The sequence below is a fragment of the Sciurus vulgaris genome (genome assembly GCF_902686455.1).
Source record: "Sciurus vulgaris genome assembly, chromosome: 2".
Classification (NCBI taxonomy): domain Eukaryota; kingdom Metazoa; phylum Chordata; class Mammalia; order Rodentia; family Sciuridae; genus Sciurus; species Sciurus vulgaris.
In genome coordinates, this window is record NC_136462.1 from 149,371,570 (window position 1) to 149,393,742 (window position 22,173).

The window sequence follows — 22,173 nt, forward strand, 5'->3', positions numbered from 1 at the left end:
ACCGTATATCTAAATAATATACAAAAAAAGGACTGGGGATGTGGCTCAGTCGTTGAGTGACACTGGGTTCAATCCCACGTATCAAAAACAGAAAAGAAAAAAGAGTAGTCCAAGGAGGTAAAGGCAGCTAGAGACTACAGGACAATGCAGAAATGAGAGGTACACAGAATTCTCCAGAGGGTTTCTTCTCAAGTCTTGGACTACGTGATGATCGATGCATACATGTGAGGAAACTGAGGATTTAAACCTTTTAAAAGGAACAGATGGAACAATTCTCTAAGCTCACATAGGGTAGGAGTAGTTTGTTTCTACCAGATGAAGTGGAAATCCTAACACGTGGGACTTTCAATACAATATGCAGAAAGATTTTAATCATTACGGTACAAAATTACCCCAAGACTAAAGGCTGCTCTGGATCTACTTAAGGTTCAAAAGAACTTTGAAAGTCTAAACTGTTTCCAAGTAGTCTGCCTGCATCTCTGAATAAAGCTAAAGAATACTTATGCAAATATGAAAATATCTAGCACCCAACGAGGTAAAATTCACAGAGTCTAGCAAATCAATAAAAAATTATCAGACGAGGGGTGGGGCTGTTGCTCAGTGGTAGAGCACGTATCTAGCATATGTGAGGCCCTGAGTTTCAACCCCAGCAGTGCAAAACAAAAACAAACCAGACATGAAAAAAAGACTAGCAAATATGACCCAGATGAGAAAAATCAATGGAAACAGACCCAGAAATGACTGAGGTGATAGGACTAAAAGAAGGACATTAAAATAGCATGTTCAGGAAAAAGATCAAGCATGTCAAGCAGAGACAAGAATGACTATCCAAGACAGCAGGGTGCAGTGGCACTTGCCTTTAATTCTAGAGGCTGGGAAGCTGGGGCAGGAGGATTGAGGTCAGTCTCAGAAACTTAGTGAGGTCCTAAGCAATTTAGTGAGACCCTGTCTTAAAATAAAAAAATAAAAATGAAAAAGGGCTGGGATGTGACTCAGTGGTTAAGTGCCCCTGAGTTCAATTCCATATATATGTATTTATTATATATATTTATATGTCATATTTATATATATATAAAATTCAAGACATAAATCAAACTTCTGAAGATTAAAAAACACAATGTCTGAAATAAAACCTACAGAAGTAAAATAACAGATTAGATACCACAGAAAAATTTAGCAACTTGAAGTCACAGTAATAGAAATTATTTCGAATGAAAATGTGATTAGGAAAGAAAAAAAAAACTGAAAAAAAGGGAACAAAGCAATTGAAGAATAACATCAAGCAGTCTAACATTATGTAACTGGATTCCCTAGGAGGGGTAAAACAAAAAAAAACTGAAAACATCATAAGCAAAATTTATCCAAATTTGACTAAAACTGTAAACCCATAAATTCAAGAAGCACAGCAAATACCAAAGAGAAGAAACGTGAATAAAATTACAACAAAACACAACATGATCATCAAACAGCTGAAAATCAGTGACAAAGAGAACACTGGCCAGGTGGGGTGGTGCAAGCCTATAATCCCAGCAACTCAGGAGGCTCAGACAGGAGGATTTCAAGTTCAAGGCAAGCCTCAGAAATTAATTTTGCCAGGCCCTGTCTCAAAATAAAAAATTTAAAAAGCTGGGGATGTAGCTCAGTGACAGTGCTAAGTATTGAAAATAAATAAATAAATAAAGTAAAAACAAAAAAGACATGTAAAAAAGAAAATGATAAAAATGTCAGCTTCTCTTTGAAAACACCAAAAGTCAGAAGACATGGTGAGACCTTTAAAGTACTGAAAGAAGTCAATTGTGGTGATACATGCCTGTAATCCCAACTACTCAGAAGGCTAAGGCAGGAGGATCACAAGTTTGAGGCCTGGCTCGACAGCAATTCCCTGACTCAAAACAAAAAAATAAAAAAGAGCCAGGGAAAAAAGAGCTCAGTGGAAGCTTGTCCCTGGGTTTAATTCTCAGTACTGCAAAAATAAATAAATAAATAAGGAAAAAGCTGGAGTGGCTGCATTAATATCATACAAAGATTTATCTGCAAAAAATATTACCAGGAACAATGATGGTCATTTCACAATCATAAAGAGGAAAGTTTGTCCGTGAGGATATAACAATCTTAAATGCTTACGTAACAAATAGTTTCAAAATATAGGAAGTACAGGAATTTCCTATAAGAACTCCAAGGAGAGACAAAACCATAGTTACAGTCAAAAATTTCAAAACCACTCTGTCAGTAATTGATACAGCAAGAAGAGGGAAAATCAATAAGGATATAAAAGATTTGAACATTTCCAATCGACTTAATTGGTATTTACAGAACATTCAGCCCAACACCAGCAAACACATATTAAATTCCTTTTAAGCACACACAGAACATTTACCAAGACGGATCATCAGGACTACAAAACAAATCTCAATTATAGAATGTAAATCATACAAAGTATATTCTCTGTTTACAATGGAATGAAAATTAGTTACGGAAAGACGTCTGAACAATCCCCAAATATTTAGAAATCAAATAACACATTTCTAGACAACTAATGGTAAAAGAAGAAATCAGAAATTAGAAAGTATTTGAACTGAATAAAAATACAATATAGCAAAAATTTTGAGATGTACCTAATGCAGTAGACAGAGGGAATTTAAATACCTGTAGAGGCTATAACTCAGAGGTATAGCATTTCCCTGGCTTATACAAGGCCCTGAGTTGAAAGGGTTTATATTTTATTTCGTGTTTTTGTTTATACTCTGCATTCCACACTTGGTTCCTAACCATACTACAGAGTTTCCTCTCTCACCCAGCACTTACTACCTCAGGAGGAGTTTCCAGTATCAGCTGACTACGGATGACTCTGGGCCTGGTTTTTGTGGTTCTCCATAAACCATCTAGCACTGACGAAAAGTAGACAGCTATAATATTACAAACTCAGAGTTGACCATGAAGCCTAATGGCAGGCTTCCTTGTCCTCAGTACTTTTATAAAATCACCATTCATAACCTTATGGAAGGTCCTATTCTGTATCACAATATCCCAAGCTTTTGACCACAGAACATATTTTATGGCAACTAAATCACAGTGGTAGGCACAAGGTTATGAAATGTACTGGTCTTACAATGTCCCCGACAGTCTTCACAAATCTGGTGTAGGGCTGGGGTTGTGTAGCTCAGTGGTAGAGCACTTGCCTAGTATGTATGAGACACTGAGTTCAATCCTCAGCACCACATAAAAATAAACAAATTAAAATAAAGGTATTGTGTCCATCTACAACTAAAATTTTTTTTTAAAATGTGGTGTAAAAGAACAGTGGAGGTGGCAGTTATCAATTTATTCTTGCTCAATTCCAAATCCACCCTTCTTTGTGCTACTTGAGGTGAATTTATAAACATTCTCCTTTGCCAGCTGGTTTAACAATGTCAGGTTTTATTAATAAAAGGTGCAACACGCCTGCAATCCCACTGACTTGGGAGGCTAAAGCAGGAGGTTCCCAAACTTAAGGTCAGCCTGGGCAACTTAGTGAGACCTTGTCTCAAAAAGAAAGCAGTGGGGGGCGGGAGTTGGGAATGTAGCTTAGTGGTAGAGTGCCACTGTGTTCAATCCCTATTTACTGGAAAAAAAAAAAAAAAAGGACTGAAGGGACATTGCCAGGCAACTGAGAGAGTAAGGGGATTCTCCTGGTACCAGTGGAGGACATTAGATATTACCTAATAGAAATATTAATAATATAATAGAAATAGTAATAGAATAATAATAGAAATATTATTAGATATTTCTATTCCATACAGTAGTGGTGGATCTTTGTCTAGGAGGCCTGGTAGTGCTCACCTCAGGGAACATCACAAACGGGCTCTAGACACTACACAATCCCTGGGAAACTTCTCAGCCTCCCAGTAGGCCAGATCTCTGGACCAGATTCAGCTCACTAATCTGGTAAATGTCACTGCCATGCAAACATAGGTTGCAAATTCCTGTGGCAGCTACATCTTCTTCAAAGAGGTCTAAATCTCAGGCTAGGAAGGGTTGTTGTAGGAAGGTACTTCATTAGCTCTTTCCTTGTTCATTTTCCTCATCCTACTGGGTAGTGCTACTTTCTGCATATGCTACCTTTAAATTCCTAAAGAGTTCTCTTTTACCTCTCTTGTAGTTAAGTATCTTTCCTTATTTAACTTTTTTTTCAGCACTGGGAACTGAACCCAGGGTCTCGCACATACTAGGCAAGCACTCTACCATTGAGATGCATCCCCAGCCCTTGGTTAACGTTTTATATTAAATATTCCTTGCTCAATTCCTTGTGTGGTTTCTGTATTCTGACTGATGGACAGTTATGGCCCTGACTACATGGTACCTAGCTTTGTGAGGCTGGAGTAATATCTAATGTCCTCCAGTCTGAGTTATATGCTCTAAAATCTGCAACCGATACACTGCGTGATTTTTTTCTACAGCTAGAATTCACTAGTCCAGGAATTAAAGGGTGGGAATGGGAGTCATTCCTCTATTACCCCTAAAGGTGTGTTAGTGAATTTCTGCTTCCTACCTTACAACTCTGGCTTCTACTGACTTAGAGGTTTTAATTCTCAAAGGAGATAACCATCCTCTGGGAACACAAGAGTCTCATTACACTGGAAGTTAGGACTTTAGATACCTCTTGCCAGTGAATCAAAATCCAGGGAGTAGGGGACTACTGATTGGCTAGGATGGCTGATCCTGACTATCAGAGAGATGCTGCTATCACAAAAATGAGTGAAATGGGTAGAATTGGAATACAGAGGATCCTCTGAGGCCCATCTTATGTTCTCACATAATGAAAACAAGTCAGGTGCCATGGTATAAGAAAGCTAAATTCACCATCATAAAAATTTTAACATCATCTATTAACTCCCTGATATGAAACAAGAGAAACAATTAGTTTTTAGATACATGGGGGTAAAAACCAGAAAAAATAATTCCAAAAATGAAAATGTTTGCTGTAGGTGGTCTGCTATAACTAGAATATTTGTTTTTTATCATATATCTCTTGTATATAAGTGTATATAATATTTTGATAGAGATAAAAATGGATTTCAAAAAGAAAAAAGTAGACGAGGAGTGCTGGTACAAACTATTCAAGAGGCTTAGGCAAGAGGATCACAAGTTCAATGCCAGCCTGGGCAACTTAATGAGACCCTGTCCCAAAAATAAAAAATGAAAAGAGTTAGGGATGTAGTTCAGAAGTAGAATGCTCCTGGGTTCAATCCCCAGTACCACACACACAAAAGCAATTCGGGTAGAACTGCTAATGACATTAACCCTTCAGTAAGGAAAGTTTGAGTCACTGCATCAGGTAAGAAACCATGACCAATTTAGGTTCCTGTGGAGGGCAGAGGAAGAAAACAGCCATGACCATGTGACCAATTATAGAAACAAAGGATAGGCACAGCACCTTAGACAGAAACATCTTAGCGTTTATCTTTATTTTGAAAGCTAACTGATTAAAAAAAAAAAAAAAAACAGGTGTGACACTGACAAAAGGTAGACTCCAACTTTATACTTTATTAACTTGGTTCAGCAGGAACTAGGCTTTGGGCTGGGGATGTGGTTCAGTGGTAGTGCTTGCCTGGCACACATAAAGCCCTGGGTTCAATCCCCAGCACCACACACACACACTAGGTTTCCCCAAATCCTCCTGCTTATCTGGTTCTGGGTTAAAGTTACAACCCCAGTCCTTTTGATTTTATTTTGAGACAGGGTCTTGCTAGGTTGTCAAGGCTGGCCTCAAACTTGCGATCCTCCTGTCTCAGCCTCTCAAGTAGTATTGTTGCTTTTAAACCCCATACTCCAAGAACTTAGTTTCAAAATTTTAGTTTTTATAGGCTGGTGATACAGCTCAGTGGTAAAGCATTGGCCTAGCACTGGGGAAGCCCTGAGTTCAATCCTGCCCTGTAATACATAAATATATAAAATTTAACTTTTATAAGTATTATTTTTTAAAACTAAAGAGAACACTGAATAGACTTTTCTGTTGATTCAGGAAATAAAAGCCACCTCAATGTGCATCAGAAATGCTATTAACCAATGATGTGATGGATGCTAATATTTTCAAGAATTCTGCATGCCAGCTGCAGAATATACTGCCATCAAAAATGAGTAAAAGATGGGCACAGTGGTGTATGCCTGTAATCCCAATGACTTTGAAGGCTGAGGAAGATCACAAGTTCAAGGCCAGCCTCAGCACCTTAGCCAGCCCTCAAACAACTCAGCAAAACCCTGTCTCAAAATTTTAAAAAATAAATAAAATAAAAAATGGCTGAGGACTTAGCTCAGTGATAAAGCGCCCCTAGGTTCAATTTCCATGCCAAAAAAAAAAAAAAAAAGAAAAGAAAAAACATACACAACAAAGAAAGAAAAAAAAAATGAAATATAGATGTTTATAGCAGCATTATTCCTAACTCCCCAAACTTGGAAGTGATCAAAATGTCCTTATGTAGGTCAATGGGTACACTTTGGTACATCCAGAAAATTCTGTCCTAAAAAAATTAGTAATTAAGCTAAAGACATGGAGGAACATTAAGTACATTTTATTAAGTGAAAGAAGCCTATCTGAAAAGGCTATACACTCTTATGATTCCAACTACATGCCAATCTAGAAAAGGCAAAACTATGGAGACACAAACAGATCAATGTTGCCAGGGTTTGGGAGGGTGAACAGCTGATGCATAGAGGACTTTTAGGGCAGTGAAACTATTCTTATCCACTATAATAGTGGATACATGTCATTACACATTTGTCCAAACCTGCAGACTATACAATATCAAGAGTGAACTTTAAACTATGGACTTTATGTGATTATGATGTATCAATGTAGTTTATCAAATGTTACAAATAACCTAATAAGAAAAATTAAAACTTGGGACAAAATAATCGGACATTTGTTATGTGTATCAAAGTTATGCAAGTGACAGCAATTCTTGGAGAAAAAAGATCAAAATCCTGTTTTCCTTTATTTGATTAATTCTCAACCCCAATAGTCACTGTCAATTCTTTTTCCCAGATAATATGTACAGGTAAAATCTCCTTTAGTAACTCTCACATCATCCTTGTGCTATCTAATCCTTCCCATCCATTTCCAACAACCTGAGAAGTTAGGGAGGACAACTTTACCATATACACATCCACTAATCCTGAATGTCCTGGATGCAATGTATTCTGAACCAGGGTCATTTCATAGTAGAGATATAAAAGGGCAGTATACCCTACTAATTCTATCACCATGTTCCTCTGTCTATAATTTGTTATAGAAGTTTTCAATAGTTGACATTTTTCTTTGTTTCTCTTTCAGACTGGTAAATCATGGGCAGGAAGTGTCCCTTGTACATCTCTGAGGACTCACAACCTATCACATAGCATGTCTACAAGTGTTCTGTGAATGTTCTTCCATTCTCTTTCTCTTGAATTATCAATATGCTAAACAACCCACAAAAATGTTACTAAGGTCTTTCAGGCAAGGGGTTTAACTCAGTGGCAGAAAAGTACTTATGTGCATGTGTGAGACCCTGTGTTCAATCCCCAGCACCAAAAATAAAGATCTTTCAAATTACAGTTTAAATATTAGTTCCTTTTGAAAGATGTTCCTAATGCCTCTCAATTTTGTAGACACATCTAAGAGGTGATGATACCAAGCTAGCTAAGGTCTGAAGAAGAGTAAGGAGAGGGTGTATACCTACTTAACTAATTGGCAATTATAAACTATGCGAAATACGAGTGTGTAAGGGTGACTTTAATAATGACATGGGAATAATTTTTAACAGCAAAACCTTGTAAAAAGATTGACTTCAAGCAAAACTAGATCCGCAGACAATACATGGTGCAGAAGACAAAAAGGGCCAACCCTTTTGTAATGACTAAATAATTACAAAAGTATTCTCAATACCGTTTGGTACTAAGAAGATCAAGACAAAGTAAGATTTAGGGACAAAATCTGAAGACCTAAATTTCAAGATCCTTGTGCCAATGACTTCTCACCGTAAAACCAAAGATAGATAAGAATGCGCCCTTTTAGCTAAGTGGACTCAAGGACAAGTAGAGTAACTGTTTTAACTCCGAACTTAGTCGTACAAGTTAGAGTCGGTGCAGCTCATGGGGACCCAGCTGGACTGGAAGCGTAGCGAATGAAACTAAAACGGCTTTTGTAGGGCCTACAATCACCTTTCCGAAAGCCCCAGGAGCCGAGTAGTGAACTGCTAAACCTCGTCTCTCCGGACCCTCTCCGGACCCCGGCGGCAGTTGCTTCTATTGGAGAAACCATGAGTTTACTGCCTTCAATGTCTAAAACAATAAGAAATCCCAACTCCCATAAAACCAGTGATTTCTTTCTCATTGGGAGGAATGGAACGTGAAGACACGGCGTCCTGCTCAGTCCCAGACAGACCCAAAATCAGTTGGGGATTACACAGCGGGCTGACAAAGGGCGTCGGGTCATCAACTCCAAAGAAAGGGGATGATCCAGCGTCAAACTCGCGCAGGCCCTCACCACCCGGCTCAGAGCCCCTCCCGGCTCTGCAGTAGCAGCTTCGAAGCGACAAGAGGAACCCGAGGAACCCGAGGAAACAGGGGAGAGAACTCACCTGCCTCTTGTTCATCCGCCGCACATCGTCCAAAAAGTCTAGAGACAGCATGGCGGGACCGGCGAGCGGGACACCGGCAGCAGCGAAGCGCTATACGACCACCTGGCGGAACCGCTGGAGCGCTGGCCCGGCTCACTCACAGTGGACGGGACCCCGCGGCGCCTTCACTTCCGCTTCCGGGGCGAGAATCAGAGCGGCCCGCCCCCTCGCTGCAGAGGGGTGAGACTCGCAACCTTCCTATTTCAGTCCGGGGCTGGCCTTGCAGAGGGAGGCGCTTCCCGTTTTGGCCCCCACCTACTGGGAACCGAAGGGATCCTGCGGCGCCCGGTTCAGTTTGGTGGCTCCTCGTGGAGGTGATGGCTTGACCCGCCTGTGATCTTCGGAGGGCGGGCCTCGTGCACTCCAGGCCAGTCGGAAGCCGAATCTCAGTGCTGGGCGGGCCTGCTCTGGCCTGGGCGTGGCCCTGGACGTGGCGCCTGGCGGTTAGTTGTCTGGTCCAGCACTTTGCGGTTCCGAACTTTTGGGAAGCTGACGACTAACCTGGTCTCAATAAGTGCTTTTCGAGTAGGGGTAGCAGGCATGAAACTTTCAAAGCACTGTCTGAGTTTACAGTCCGAGGACTGGAGGTGGATAGAACAGAGATAGAACACTTCCCTATCACGTTCAAGACCCTGGGTTCGATCCCCAGCGCTCCCCACGACCCCCGCAAAAAAGATTTTACAGTCAGATTGGAGAGAGAACAACCTGGCCTGGTACAATTAGGAAACAACCAAACACTGCAACAGCATGATGAGACCACCAGTGGTGACGCTGGTGGGGAAGTCCATTCCTCCCCAATCTTGACCCGTTCTAACAAGCTTTGGCTTTATTTCCTTGGATTCTACCTTCTGGCACCTTGATGTGACCTCCTTGTCACACATCCTTTGCTTTGACCTTTGTAATCTTATTGCTGAACGAATCTCATGCTAATCTTTCTCTCTCTCTCTCTCTCTCTCTCTCTCTCTCTCTCTCTCAAGGTGCTGAGGTTCTCACTAAGTTAGTGAGGCTAACCTTGAACTTGTGATCCTCTTGCCTCAGCTTCTCAACTCGGTGGGATTTGGGGCACCACGGAGGCAAGAGTACAACGTAGCAAAATCCTATCTCTAGATAAAAAATTAAAATGTGAGGGGGTAGGAAATGTAGCTCAGTGGTAGCTTGTGCATTCCAGCGCAGTGGTAGAGTGACACTGGGTTCAGCCCCCAGTACCACTAAATAAAGAAACAAAGCCCAAAAGTATATTGGATAATGGCTATGATAAAAAAAAAAAAAGTCAGATAATAACTTTGGGAGAGGACATGGGGACATTGGACCCCTCAGACAGGTCTGATAAGACTGTAGCAAGCACTTTGTAAAATAGCTGCAGTTCTATAATTAAGCATATTGACCAGCCCATTCTACACCTATCCCTTTACCCAAGAGAATTGAAAACATTTGTCCACATAAAAACTTGTCCACGAGCCAGGGTTGATGGTGTAGGGCTGTAATCCCAATATCTGGGGAAGCTGAGGCAGGAGGATTGCAAATTCTAAGCCAACCTCATTACTTATGGAGACCCTGTCTCAAAATAAAAAATAAAAAGGGCTGGGAATTTTGCTCAGTGGTGGAACTTCCCTTGATTCAATCCCTAGAACCCAAACAAACAAAAAACTTGTACAAGAATTTTTTATAGCACTACAATTCATATAGCCAAAAATAAATAAATATGCTGAGTATGGTGGTGCATGTCTATAATCCCAACAACCCAGGAGACTGAGACAGGAGGATTGCAAGTTACAGGCAGTAACCTCAGTAATTTAGCAAACCCTGTTTTGAAAGAAAACAGAAAAAGGACTGGGGTGTAGTTCAGTGGTAGAGCACCCATGGGTTCAATCCCAGTAGGAAAAATAAAAAATACCCCAAATGTTCATCAACTGATAAGAGGACAAAGGAAATGTGGTATATCTGTACAGTGGAATAATCTGACAAGAAAAAGAAAAAGAAATACTACAAAATGGATGAACCTTTAAAAATGTATACTTAGTGTAAGAAACCAGTCATTAAAGACCATGTATTATATGATTCAATTTATGGTAAATGTCCAGAATAGGCAAATATATTGGCTCAGAAAGCTGTGATTGCATAGGGCTTGGAGAGTTGGGGGAAATGAGTGAATGCTAATGGTTATGGGGTTTCCTTTGGAGGGTGATAGTTGTATAACTCTGTGAATATACTAAAAGCCATTGAATTGCACACTTACTTATTGTGCAGACCTGGGTAATGAACCTAGGTCTTTGTGCATTCCAGGTAAGTGTTCTACCACTGGCTACATCCCTGGCCCAAACTGCACATTTTAAATTGGTGAATTGTATAGCATGGGAATTATATCACAGTGAGGCTGTTATGAGAAAGAAAGACAAACAAAACACTGGTGTCTTGTTCACTTCTAAATTCCCAAAGGTATGCACATATCCTGGCATATACCAGGTACCACCCAATACTTGTCAAATTGAAAATTGTGTGTGTATGTACTCTCCAACTGCTACCACTAGTCATAATGGTACCATACCCATATGTACTGACTTGAAAAAAATTATTAACATGCTAGGCAATTGCTGTACCACTGAGCTATATCTCTAGCCCCAAAACATGAATTCTTGATTTCTCCAAATGAGAAAGGTCTGTGGAAGAAAATGTATGTAAACTCTGAGGACAGAAACCTTGTCTTATTCACCTCTATACTCCAGCGTCCATAACAGTGTCGGTCTTGTAAAGCAAAAACTAAATATTTGTTAATAATCGTTGAATGTGGATTATAATCTAAATTCTGGCTAGTAGAATCTATGATCTATGCTTGCTAATGTTGAATTCAATCTAAAGATGACCTTTGTCTGGGTGTGGTGGAAGCATACCTGTAATTACAGGGATTTGGGAGTCTGAGGCAGGAGGACCTCATGTTTGAGGCCTACCTCAGCAACTTAGGCCCTAAGCAACTTAGTGAAACCCTGTCTCAAAATAAAGAGAGCTGGGGGCATGGCTCAGTGCTTAGGCACTCCTGGGTTCAATCTGTTAAAAAAAAAAAAAAAAGGTTACCCATGCTGGCATTGAATTTGCAATCTACCTTTCTCAGCCTCCCGAATAGCTGGGATTATAGGGGTGCACCACCATGCCTGGCTCTAACTCTTGTACTGTGAAGAGCTCTAAGAGAGGCACAAATTCCTGTAAAAGAAGTCAGTTTAGTTTGGGAGCTTAAGAAGGCTCTCAGAGAAAACATTTGAGGCATGAGTAAAATTCACTTAACACATGGGTAAAGTTGGCAGTTGAATGCACTAAATGAGGGGAATTGCAGGAATAGAGGTTCAAAGGTAGGAAACTGGAAAATATATTTTAATAATGCAGTTTGATTTTCCAACCTTACCCATCCCATAAAGAACCAAATTAGTCTGGCCTGCAGATGTTCTCTAGTCACTGAGGAGGCTTGAGCAAGTCTAAAATGTCACTTGTTAGAGTTACACAATTCCTACTCACAGCCACATCCAAGTACTGCTCTACAGCTGAAACCTTATGCTCCCATAACCCACTTCTGATAATTACTTTTTCCCTCTATATATTTTAAATTATACAAAGACATGACTATATTTTCATTGTAAAAGATAAAAATAAGATAAGCAGGTGGAGTGTGGTGGCACACACCTGTTATCTTAGCTACTTGGGAGGCCAAGGCTGGAGAATCATCAATTCAAGGTTAGCCTGAGCAATTTAGTAAGAGACTGTCTCAAAATAGAATAAAAGGGCTGGAGATGTAGCTCAATGGCCCTGGGTTAAATCCCCAGTGTTGATAAATTAATAATTTTTTGTGTGTGAATTGAAAATAAAGTGGCACATGCCTGTAATCCCAGCATCTCTGGAGACTGAGGCAAGAGGATCACAAGTTTGAGGCCAGCCTCAGCAGTTTAGTGAGGCTCTAAGCAACTTAGTGAAGCCCTGTCTCAAAATTAAAAAAAGGGCTGAGGATGTTGCTCAGTGGTTAAGCACCCCTAGTTTCAATCCCTGGTACCACCAAAAAAGAAGAAAGAAAGAAAGAAAGAAAGAAAGAAAGAAAGAAAGAAAGAAAGAAAGAAAGAAAGAAAGAAAGAAAGAAAGAAAGAAAGAAAGAAAGAAAGAAAGAAAGAAAGAAAGAAAGAAAGAAAGAAAGAAAGAAAGAAAGAAAGAGAAAGAAGGGAGGGAGGGAGGGAGGGAGGAAAGGAAAAGAAAAGAAAAGAAAAGAAAGAAAAATAAAAAAAAGTTTGAGGCCAGCCTGGGTGTTAGACCTTGCCTCAAAATTCAAAAAAATGGGGCTGAGCATGAGCTCAATGATAGAGTACTTGCTTAGCCTGTGCTAGGCCTTGGATTCAATCCTCAGTACTGTTAAATAAATTTTAAAAATTAAATTAAATTTGTGAAATAGACGTGAATAAAGTTTTTTTCTTTCCACCAAAAATAGCTCGTATACATCTTGATAGATTTCTGGTCTAGGGACCAGGTGTTGGAACATGCCTGTAATCCCAGCCACTCAGAAAGCTGAGGAAGGAGAATTGTAAGTTAGAAGCCAGCCTCAGCAACTTAGTGAGGCCCTGAACAACTTGGCAAGACCCCATCTCAAAATAAAATGTAAAAAAGAAAAAAAACATAAAAAGGTTGGGGATGTGGCTCAGTGGTTAAGTACCCCTAGGTTCAATCCCTAGTATCAAAAAGAAAAAAGAAGAAAAGAAAGACTTGTGGTTCTCTTGCCTCAGCCTCCTCAAGTAGTTGGGGTTGTATGCATGTGCTACCTCACTAGCTATTTCACAAAATTTAAATGACAGATTATTTAAGACTTTCTCAGAAATCATATTACACTCTCAACAATCATTTTGCTTTTAAATTTTAGGATGTATTGGTTCTATAGTTTTTCTCAGGAAATATTCAGTTAATAGGATGTAGCTAATATAAATCACCATATTGTTTCATATGTATGATATTGTTTATGGGCTAAACTTGAAATTTCATTGTGTTATACTTTCTTTCTCCCCCTATCCCCTGGTGGTACCAGGGATTAAACCTAGGGGTGCTTAACATCCCCAACCCTTTTTTTTATTTCAAGATAGGGTTTCACTAAGTTGCTTAGAGTCTCACTAAGCTGTTGAGACTGGCCTCAAATTTGTGATCCTCTGGTCTCAGCCTCCAGAGTTGTCAGGATTACAGGCATGTGCCATCATGCCCCACTTATACTTTATTTTCAATTCACAAAAAATGTGTAGTGACTCAAACTAGTTGTTTTAAAGTTAATTAAATCAGAATGTTGAGGACTTTATTCTTTTAACCTATATAAATAATACTTCAATAAAGTCAGTTTTTTAAAGTCATGGACTTTTGCTAAAATTTTTAGATTATTTAAAGAATTTTGCTCAATGGCTTAGTCATTCAAAAAGGATCAATTGGATTATGCAAACAATACAAAAAAAGGAAGAAGACTATTTTTCATTAACTTTTTTTTAACAGTGATAAATATTTTTTAAAAACTTTTTTTCATACATGTATATAGGGTAATAATGTCTGTCTCAATCTACCGTCCTTCCCATCCCTACCTGCCCCCCACCCCTGTTCCCCTCTGTACAATCCAAAGTTCCTTCATTCTTCCACCCCCCGCTATGGATCAGCATCTTCTTATCAGAGAAAACATTTGGCTTTTAGTTTTTTGGGATTGGCTTATTTCACTTAGCATGATATTCTCCAGTTCTGTCCATTCACCTGCAAATGCCATAATTTCATTCTTCTTTAAGGCTGAGTAATATTCCATGGTGTATATGTACCACATTTTCTTTATCCATTGATCTATTGAAGGGCATGTGGTTGGTTCCATAGTTCAGCTATTGTGAATTGAGCTCCTATAAACATTGATGTGGCTATGTCACTGTGGTATGCTGATTTTAAGTCCTTTGGGTATAAACTGAGGTCAAATAGTGGTTCCATTCCAAGTTTTCTTAGGAATCTCTGTACTGCTTTCCAAACTCCAAAGTGGTTGCACCAATCTGCAGTCCCACCAACAATGTATGAATGTATCTTTTCCTCTACATCCTTGCCAACACCTATTATTGCTTGTATTTTTGATAATTGTCATTCTGACTGGAGTGAGATGAAATCTTAGAGCAGTTTTGATTTGCTTTTCTCTAATTACAAGAGATGATGAACATTTTTTCATATGTTTGTTGACTGATTGTGTTTCTTCTGTGAATGAAGTGTCTGTTTAGTTCCTTAACCCATTTATTGATTGGGTTATTTGTTTTTTGGTGTTAAGTTTTTTGAGTTTTTTTTTTTTTTTTTTTTTTTTTTTTTTTGCGGGGCTGGGGATCGAACCCAGGGCCTTGTGCTTACAAGGTAAGCACTTTACCAACTGAGCTATATTCCCAGCCCCTGTTTTTTGATTTCTTTATACATCTTGCAGATTAGTGCTCTATCTGAGGTGCATGTGGTAAAGATTTTTTCCCATTTTGTAGATGCTCTCTTCAAATTATTGATTGTTTCCTTTGCTGAGAAGAAGCTTTTGAGTTTGAATCCATCCCGTTTATTGAGTCTTGATTTTACTTCTTATGCTTTAGGATTCTTCTTAAGGAAGTCAAGTCCTAAGTCAACATTTTGAAGATTTGGGCCTACTTTTTTCTTCTATTAGGTGCAGGGTCTCTGTTCTAGTGCCTAAGTCTTTGATCCACTTTGAGTTGATTTTTGTGCAGGGTGAGAGTAGAGGTTTAATTTCATTTTGTTGCATATGGATTTCCAGTTTTCCCAGCACCATTTGTTGAATAGGCTATCTTTTCTCCAATGTGTTTTTGTTTGGCACCTTTGTCTAATATGAGATAACCGTATTTTTGTGGGTTTGTCTCTGTGTGAAAGACTGTACTTTTAATCTCAGAATAAAAAATGTTGTAAGTGAAACATTTACCAGAAATCCAGTGCAAATAAATATACCTTGTGAATCTGACTGTGCTCGGTCTGGGTTGTCCACAAGTGTTATGTTTTATGATGAGCAGCTAAAAAAGAAATGCTAATAGGAAACGTGCTTAGTCTCTAAGAATCAAGTTTTATTAAGTGATGATCTATTTGCCCATGGTTCCCAGTACATTATGTTATGAACCTTGGTCAAATAGTTGCATAAGTTGGGTGTAGTGACACACACCTATAGTCCCAGCTACTTGGGAGGCTGAGGCAGGAGGATTACTTGAGCTCAGGATTTGAGGCCAGCTTGGGCAGCATAGTGAATGTTGTCTCTAGAACAAAAGGAAAAATAATAGTACAATAATGGCAAAAGACCATTGAAGCTTTGGTGTCATTAAAAAAATTAAGTGGCCAATGTGATAATTAAAACAAGTTCAAGGGGCTAAAACCATAAAATAATGCTTCCTAACATATCAGAGTCAAGAGTTCTCCCGAAATATTAGAGAAGTGATCAAAGCATAAAGTCACCCTTTTTTCTCCCCTGCTATTACTGGGGCACAATAACCTAGGGGCACTCTATAAAGTCAACCTTTAAAATTGTTTTTTTTTTTCCCTTTGGTACTGCAGATTTAATCCAGGAGCACTTAACCACTGAGCCACATCCCCAGTCCTTTTTATTTTTAATTTCAAGACAGGGTCTCACTAAGTTGCTGAGGCTGGTTTTGAACTTGAGATCCTCCTGCCTCAGCCTCCTGTACCATTGGGATTACAGGTGTGCGCCACCGTGCCCACCAAAATTATGCTTTTCACAGCCAAAACAGTGACTGGTCATATTCTTGCCAAAAAACTTCTAAATCCAGTGATAATGTTAATGATTAATATGCTTCCTAAAGATGCCTGTGATCCCAGTGACTTGGGAGACACAACTTAGTTAGACCTTACCAACTTAGTGAGACTTTCAGCAACTTAGTGAAAACCTGTCTCAAAACAAAAAATAAAAAGACTGGGGATATAGCTCAGTGGTAAAGTGCCCTGGGTTCAATCCCCAGTACTTTGTTGGGGGGACATATATATATATATATATATATGCTTCATAAGAAAACAAAATAAACTTTTGGCGAAATTCCTTTACCAAAAGATACTGTTGGCATGCCAGTGGCATAAAAAGTAAATGAGCACACTTGAGTTGTCTAGAACTGCTGGAGAAGTCATCCAACTTTATAAGGCCTTGGAAACTCATCTCACCACTTCCCTCCTTTTCATTGATCTTACGAATTTGTTATCTGTTTCTGCAAGATACCCATAAAACTTAACAACTTAAAACAATATTATCTTAACAATTTCTGTTAGTCAGAAATTTGGAGCCAGCATAGCTAAATGGTTCTGGTTCAAGGTCTGTCATAAAGGGGCTAAAGTCTTATCTGAAGGCTTGTGTGGGGGAGTATCCTCAAGGCTCTACTCATGTGGTTGGTGTAGTCTCTCTTCTTCCTGGGCTGTTGGATTGAAGCCTTATTTCCTGGTTGAATGTTGACCAGATGGGTCTCCCTCAGTTTCAGGCCATGTGGGCCTCTCTATAGGACAGCTTACAATATAACAGTTGGCTTCCACTAGAGAAAACAATCTGAGAAGGGACTAGAGTGACCATCTTGTCCTGATTTGCTCTGAACTACTCTAATTTTTACTTTGAAAGTTTCACAACCCAGAAAATTAGAGTAAACCAGGACTGTTGGTGACCCTATCAAGACAAAAATCGGTGGGCCACTGCCCATCATCCCAGATGTGATAGCTGGACTGGGTGGAATGTTTGCCTGGCAGCCTATAGGGAGGCCCCTAGCACCCGGGCTGGGACTCCTGGGCCAGGCATCTTGCTTCTTCAGGCATCGCCTGATGTGCTGAGAACTTGTAGCAGCATCTTGATGGACGAGTTGGAGTTGTCATTCAAGGCTTGCTTTGCTTCTCTCTTGAGTCAGGATTATGTCAATGGTACCCATCAGGAAGAAATTTGAACTGGTGTTGATCAGTGCATCCAGAAGTATCTGGATATTACAAGACAGACTTCACTTGTGTCCCAGCTGTCTCAGCTGGCCTTCTGAGTTTTGTTTTGTTTGCTTGTGTTTTTGCTTTACTTTTTGGAGAAAAGGCAGTTTACATGAAGGAAGATTCTTGCTTATGAATTGATTCTAAAGGACTGGGTCTTGGGGTGGAGAGTGACCTGTAGAATGATCCTCAGCTCTACCTTCATAGAGAACAAGCGGATCCTCTGTGGGGAAGGTATGTTGCCCTCTTGTTGGAGGAAGTTTTCTTTTCTCTGTTTTACACGTCTTTTAGATTATATCCCTTCAGCCAGTACAAACACTCCACTGTCTTCTGAATAGTCAGTAGGCTATTGTGGCTGTGTCTTGGTTCGTTTTGTCCTCTCCAGCCCGGAAGTTCCCTCCCCATGTGCCTCGATATCCACTCATGTTTCTAGTCTGGTCTGGATGCCACTTGGTCCACAAAGCCTCCACTCCATTCCAGGGTACAGGACTTTTTATTCCTTCCACTGTCATGCCTAGGTTCTCCCTTTTTGGTTGGTGAATGGTTATCTGTTTCTGTGCCCCTTACTGCATTGTATACTCATAAGAATTAGGCATTACTCCCTTGAATACACATGAACATGTGTTTATATGATACTTTGTACTCACTTTGCATATGCTTATTACTCCTTTTGTTTGTGCTGTGAGGATGATATTTGGCTTGTGGACCTATGATCTGTTATGACCAGCCCAAGGCAAGCAGATCCCTCTGTTGGATTGTATAGGTCAAAATTTAAAAGTTATTTTTGTACTCAAAAGGGTTTACCCTGGTCATTTCATGCTAGTTAGAAACTCTGATTGGCACCTTTAGGTTTCTTGATTAAAAACCTAAATAAACTAAGTTTGAGGCTCTCTTTCAATGATAAAGGTGTTTTTGGTGAAAAGGAATGGAAACTGTTCTACTTGGTGCTTAATGAAAATGTTTTGAATTAGTTATCATAATTTCTTTTTCTTAATTCAGAAGTTATCTGTCAAATAACAAATTTTCAATAAAATAAAAAGACAAAAGTCACAACCTTTAACACCTAATTGTGAGCTGGGGACAGTGGCACCTGCCCTTAGTCCCAGCTACTTGGGAGACTGAAGTAGGAGGATTGATTAAACCCAGGAGTTCAATGCCAGCCTGGGCAACATAGTGTAAACCATATCTGGGTAAGGGAAAAAAAAAAAAAACCCTAATTGTGGAGGTAACATATCATCATTTCTTTAATATTCTTTTCACTAGAATTATCCAGGACAGATTCAAAGAAAGGGGAAGGATTTAGTTTCCTTTTTTTTTTTTTTTTTGTATCAGGAATTGAACCCAGGGATGCTTATCCACGTAGCAACGTCCCCAGACCTTTTTATTTTTTATTTTGAGACAGGATCTTGCCAAATTGCTTAGGGTCTCACTAAATTTCTGAGGCTGGCTTTGAACTTGTGATCCTTCTGCCTCAGCATTCTGAGCCACTGGGATTACAGGCCTGTGCTACTGTGCCCAGTTAAAATCCATCTTTTGAAGGGAGGAGTATTAAGGAATTTGCAGACATTTTTAAAATACCATATCGGGGGGCCAAGCTTGAAGAGGAAAAGAAACAATTAAATAGAAACTATTTCAATTTCCTACCTTACTTCCTACTCAATTTATCTGCTTCCATAAACTCCCTGTCAGCCAGACAGGATGGCACATACCTGTAGTCTCATCTAAGGCTGAAGGATGGCAAGCTGGAGGTCGCCCTGGGTAATTTAGTCAGACATTATCTCTAAATATAAAAGAGTTAGGGATGTAGTTCAGTGGTTGTGCCCTTGTGAGAAGTCCTGGATTCAATCCCCAGTCTTGAAACAAAACAAAATATCTCCTTGTCTCCTCTGTTATTCCTCAGTCAGTGAAAGAGACATCCCTCCTCCTGTCTAAATGCAATTACCTACCTATGTTTATCCTTTCCACTTCCTTGGAACCTGTTTCCATTAAAAATTCTTTCTCTCTCTTACCTTGTTCTCCTTTACTTTCTGTTTTTCTAACACATGATCATGTTCAAAGATTTCTTTTTTTATATTTTTTAGGTATAGATCGACACGATACCTTTATTTTATGTATTTATTTTTTATGTGGTGCTGAGGTTGAACCCAGTGCCTCACATATGCTAAGCAAGCACTCTACCACTAACCTACAATCCCAGCCCATGTTCAAATATTTCTTACAAAGATTTATTCTGGGTAAATTATTGAGGCATAATTTACATATGGTAAAATGCACAAATGACAAATAGTGAATCTCAACATTTAACCATAATCTACATCCGTCTCTTGTTTTTGTGTTTGTGGGATCTTGTTATGTTGCCTAGGCTAGAATTCATGGGCTCAAGTGATCCTCCCACTTCATCCTTCCAATACATTCTTCTTTATTTTACTGAAATAAAGATCTGACTTTTGTCCCCATTCCACTGCTAAATTCTACCTCCTACCTCTCTGGCCCATCATGCTCAACCTCCATCATGGACTCTTCAGCCTGCTTCTTAAATGAAGGAATCTTGCAATATCTTCTCACCCAACCCACTGTCTTCTGGGTGATCTTATCTGACAGGAAAATTGCAAGCTCCAAGGCCAGCCTGGGCAACTTTTGAGACCATACCTCAAAATAAAAAAATTTAAAAGGGCTGGGGCCAGGAGCATTGGTGCACGCTTATAATCCCAATGATTTGGGAGGCTGAGGCAGGAGGATCACAAGTTTGAGACCAGCCTCAGCAATTTAGCAAGGCTCTCAGCAACTAAGTGAAATCCTGTGTAAAAAATAAAGTCTGGGAATAAATTTTTAAAAATAAAAATAAAAAAATAAAGTCTGGGGATGTGACTCAGTGGTTAAGCACCACTGGGTTCAATACCCAGTATCAAAAGTAAATAAACAAACAGAGTTAGGAATGTGGGTCAGTGGTTAAGCACCCCTGGATTCAATCCCTGATACCAAAAAAAAAAAAAAAAAAAAAAAAAAAAAAAAAAAAAAAGAATCAGCTATACCCAGAATTACTGCTGAGTATCAGACCTAAACCCAGCTACTTTTAGATCTCCATTTAGATGTTCAAGAGATGCTTCAAACCCTTTATGTCCCATATATCATATCTCCCCATCCCCACTACTTCCCATAAAAGATCTGGTATTCTTTTGTTCCAAATCTCCATGAATGCCACCACTCAATCACAAACATAAGAAGTTTGATTGTCACCCTTGATTTTTCCCCCTTCCTCACTTCTAGCTGGATGCAGTGGTATACACCTGTAATGCCAGTGAATCAGGAGCTTGAGGCAGGAGGAGCACAAATTTGAGGCCAACCTTGGCAACTTAACCAAGACCTTCAACAACTTAATGAGACCCTGTCTCAAAATAAAAAAATTAAAGGGACTGCAGATGTAGCTCAGTGAGAGCACCCCAGGCTCAATTTCTAGTACCAAAAACAAAACAAAGCAAAACAAAAAAATACCCTCTCCCTTACTTCCAAATTGTCATCAAGTCCAATTAATCCATTTTCTTTCATTTTTTTTCCCTTTCCTGGTACAGGTGTTTGAACCCAGGGCCTTGCACATGCTAAGTAAATGCTGCTACTGAGCTACACCACCAGCCCCTTTTGCCCCTTTTTGTTTTTTAATTTTATTTTGAGACAGGGCCTCACTAAATTGCTGAGGCTGATCTCAAACTTGTGATCCTCTTGCCTCAGTCTCTCAAATTGTTGGGATTATAGGTGTACACCACCATGCTTGGATAGTCTACTTTCTTTTTTCTTTTTCTTTTCTTTTTTTTCTTTTTCACCAGAGATTAAACCCAGAGGTGCTTAACCACTGAGCCACATCCCAAGCCCTTTTTATTATTATTATTATTTTTTGAGACAGGGTCTCACTAAGTTGCTTAGGGCCTTGCTAAACTAAAAAGTCTGACTTTTAGTTATCCTCCAGCAATCCTCCTGCCTCAGCCTCCTGAGTCACTGGAATTACAGGCATGCCCCACCACACCTGACATGGCTAGTCTACTTTCTTTTTTTCTTTTTCTTTCTTTTTTTGTTCTCTAGTTGTTGATGGACCTTTGTTTTATTCATTTCTTTATATGTGGTGCTGAGAATCGAACCCAGTGCTTCACACATGAGGCAAGTGCTGTATCACCACTGAGACACAACCTCAACCCCAAGTCTACTTTCTTAATATCCACTTTCTTCATCCCCATTGTCTCTGCCTTGGTTCATGCTACTGACCCTACAGTCAACTCCTAATAGCTCTACTAGCCTGTAGTCTTTCTCCCACATCTTGTCTCACTCCAGTCTATTTTGTACACTGCAGCTAGAATGATGTATTCAAAGCATAAATGTGGTTTATTTTTCCTTTAAAAAATAGGTGTATTTCAACACTGTTTTGAATTCATTTCTTTTTTTGGTGGGGGAGGTACTAGAGATTGAACCCAAGGGTGCTTTACCACTGAGCTGTATCTCCATCCTTTATACAATTTTTTTATTTTTAGGCAGTTTCTCACTAAGTTGATTAGGGCCTTGCCAAATTGCTGAGGTGGGCCTCAAAATT

At 39.5% G+C, this 22,173-nt stretch overlaps 1 protein-coding gene across 5 annotated transcripts in view; it reads right to left on the reverse strand.

Annotated features, from left to right (window-relative positions):
* Positions 1–8,986, reverse strand: part of SEC11A (SEC11 homolog A, signal peptidase complex subunit) — a 34,814-nt gene extending 25,828 nt beyond the window's left edge. The window contains exon 1 of one of the 5 annotated variants that reach the window (XM_079126843.1): positions 8,595–8,750. In XM_079126843.1, coding sequence (XP_078982969.1) covers positions 8,595–8,645 — 51 coding nt within the window. In that variant the 5' untranslated portion in view covers positions 8,646–8,750. Of the gene's footprint in view, positions 1–8,594 lie in introns of all 5 variants that reach the window. The other 4 variants (XM_079126841.1, XM_079126840.1, XM_079126844.1 and 1 more) reach the window with 4 other exon arrangements.
* Positions 8,987–22,173: the final 13,187 nt, after the last annotated feature.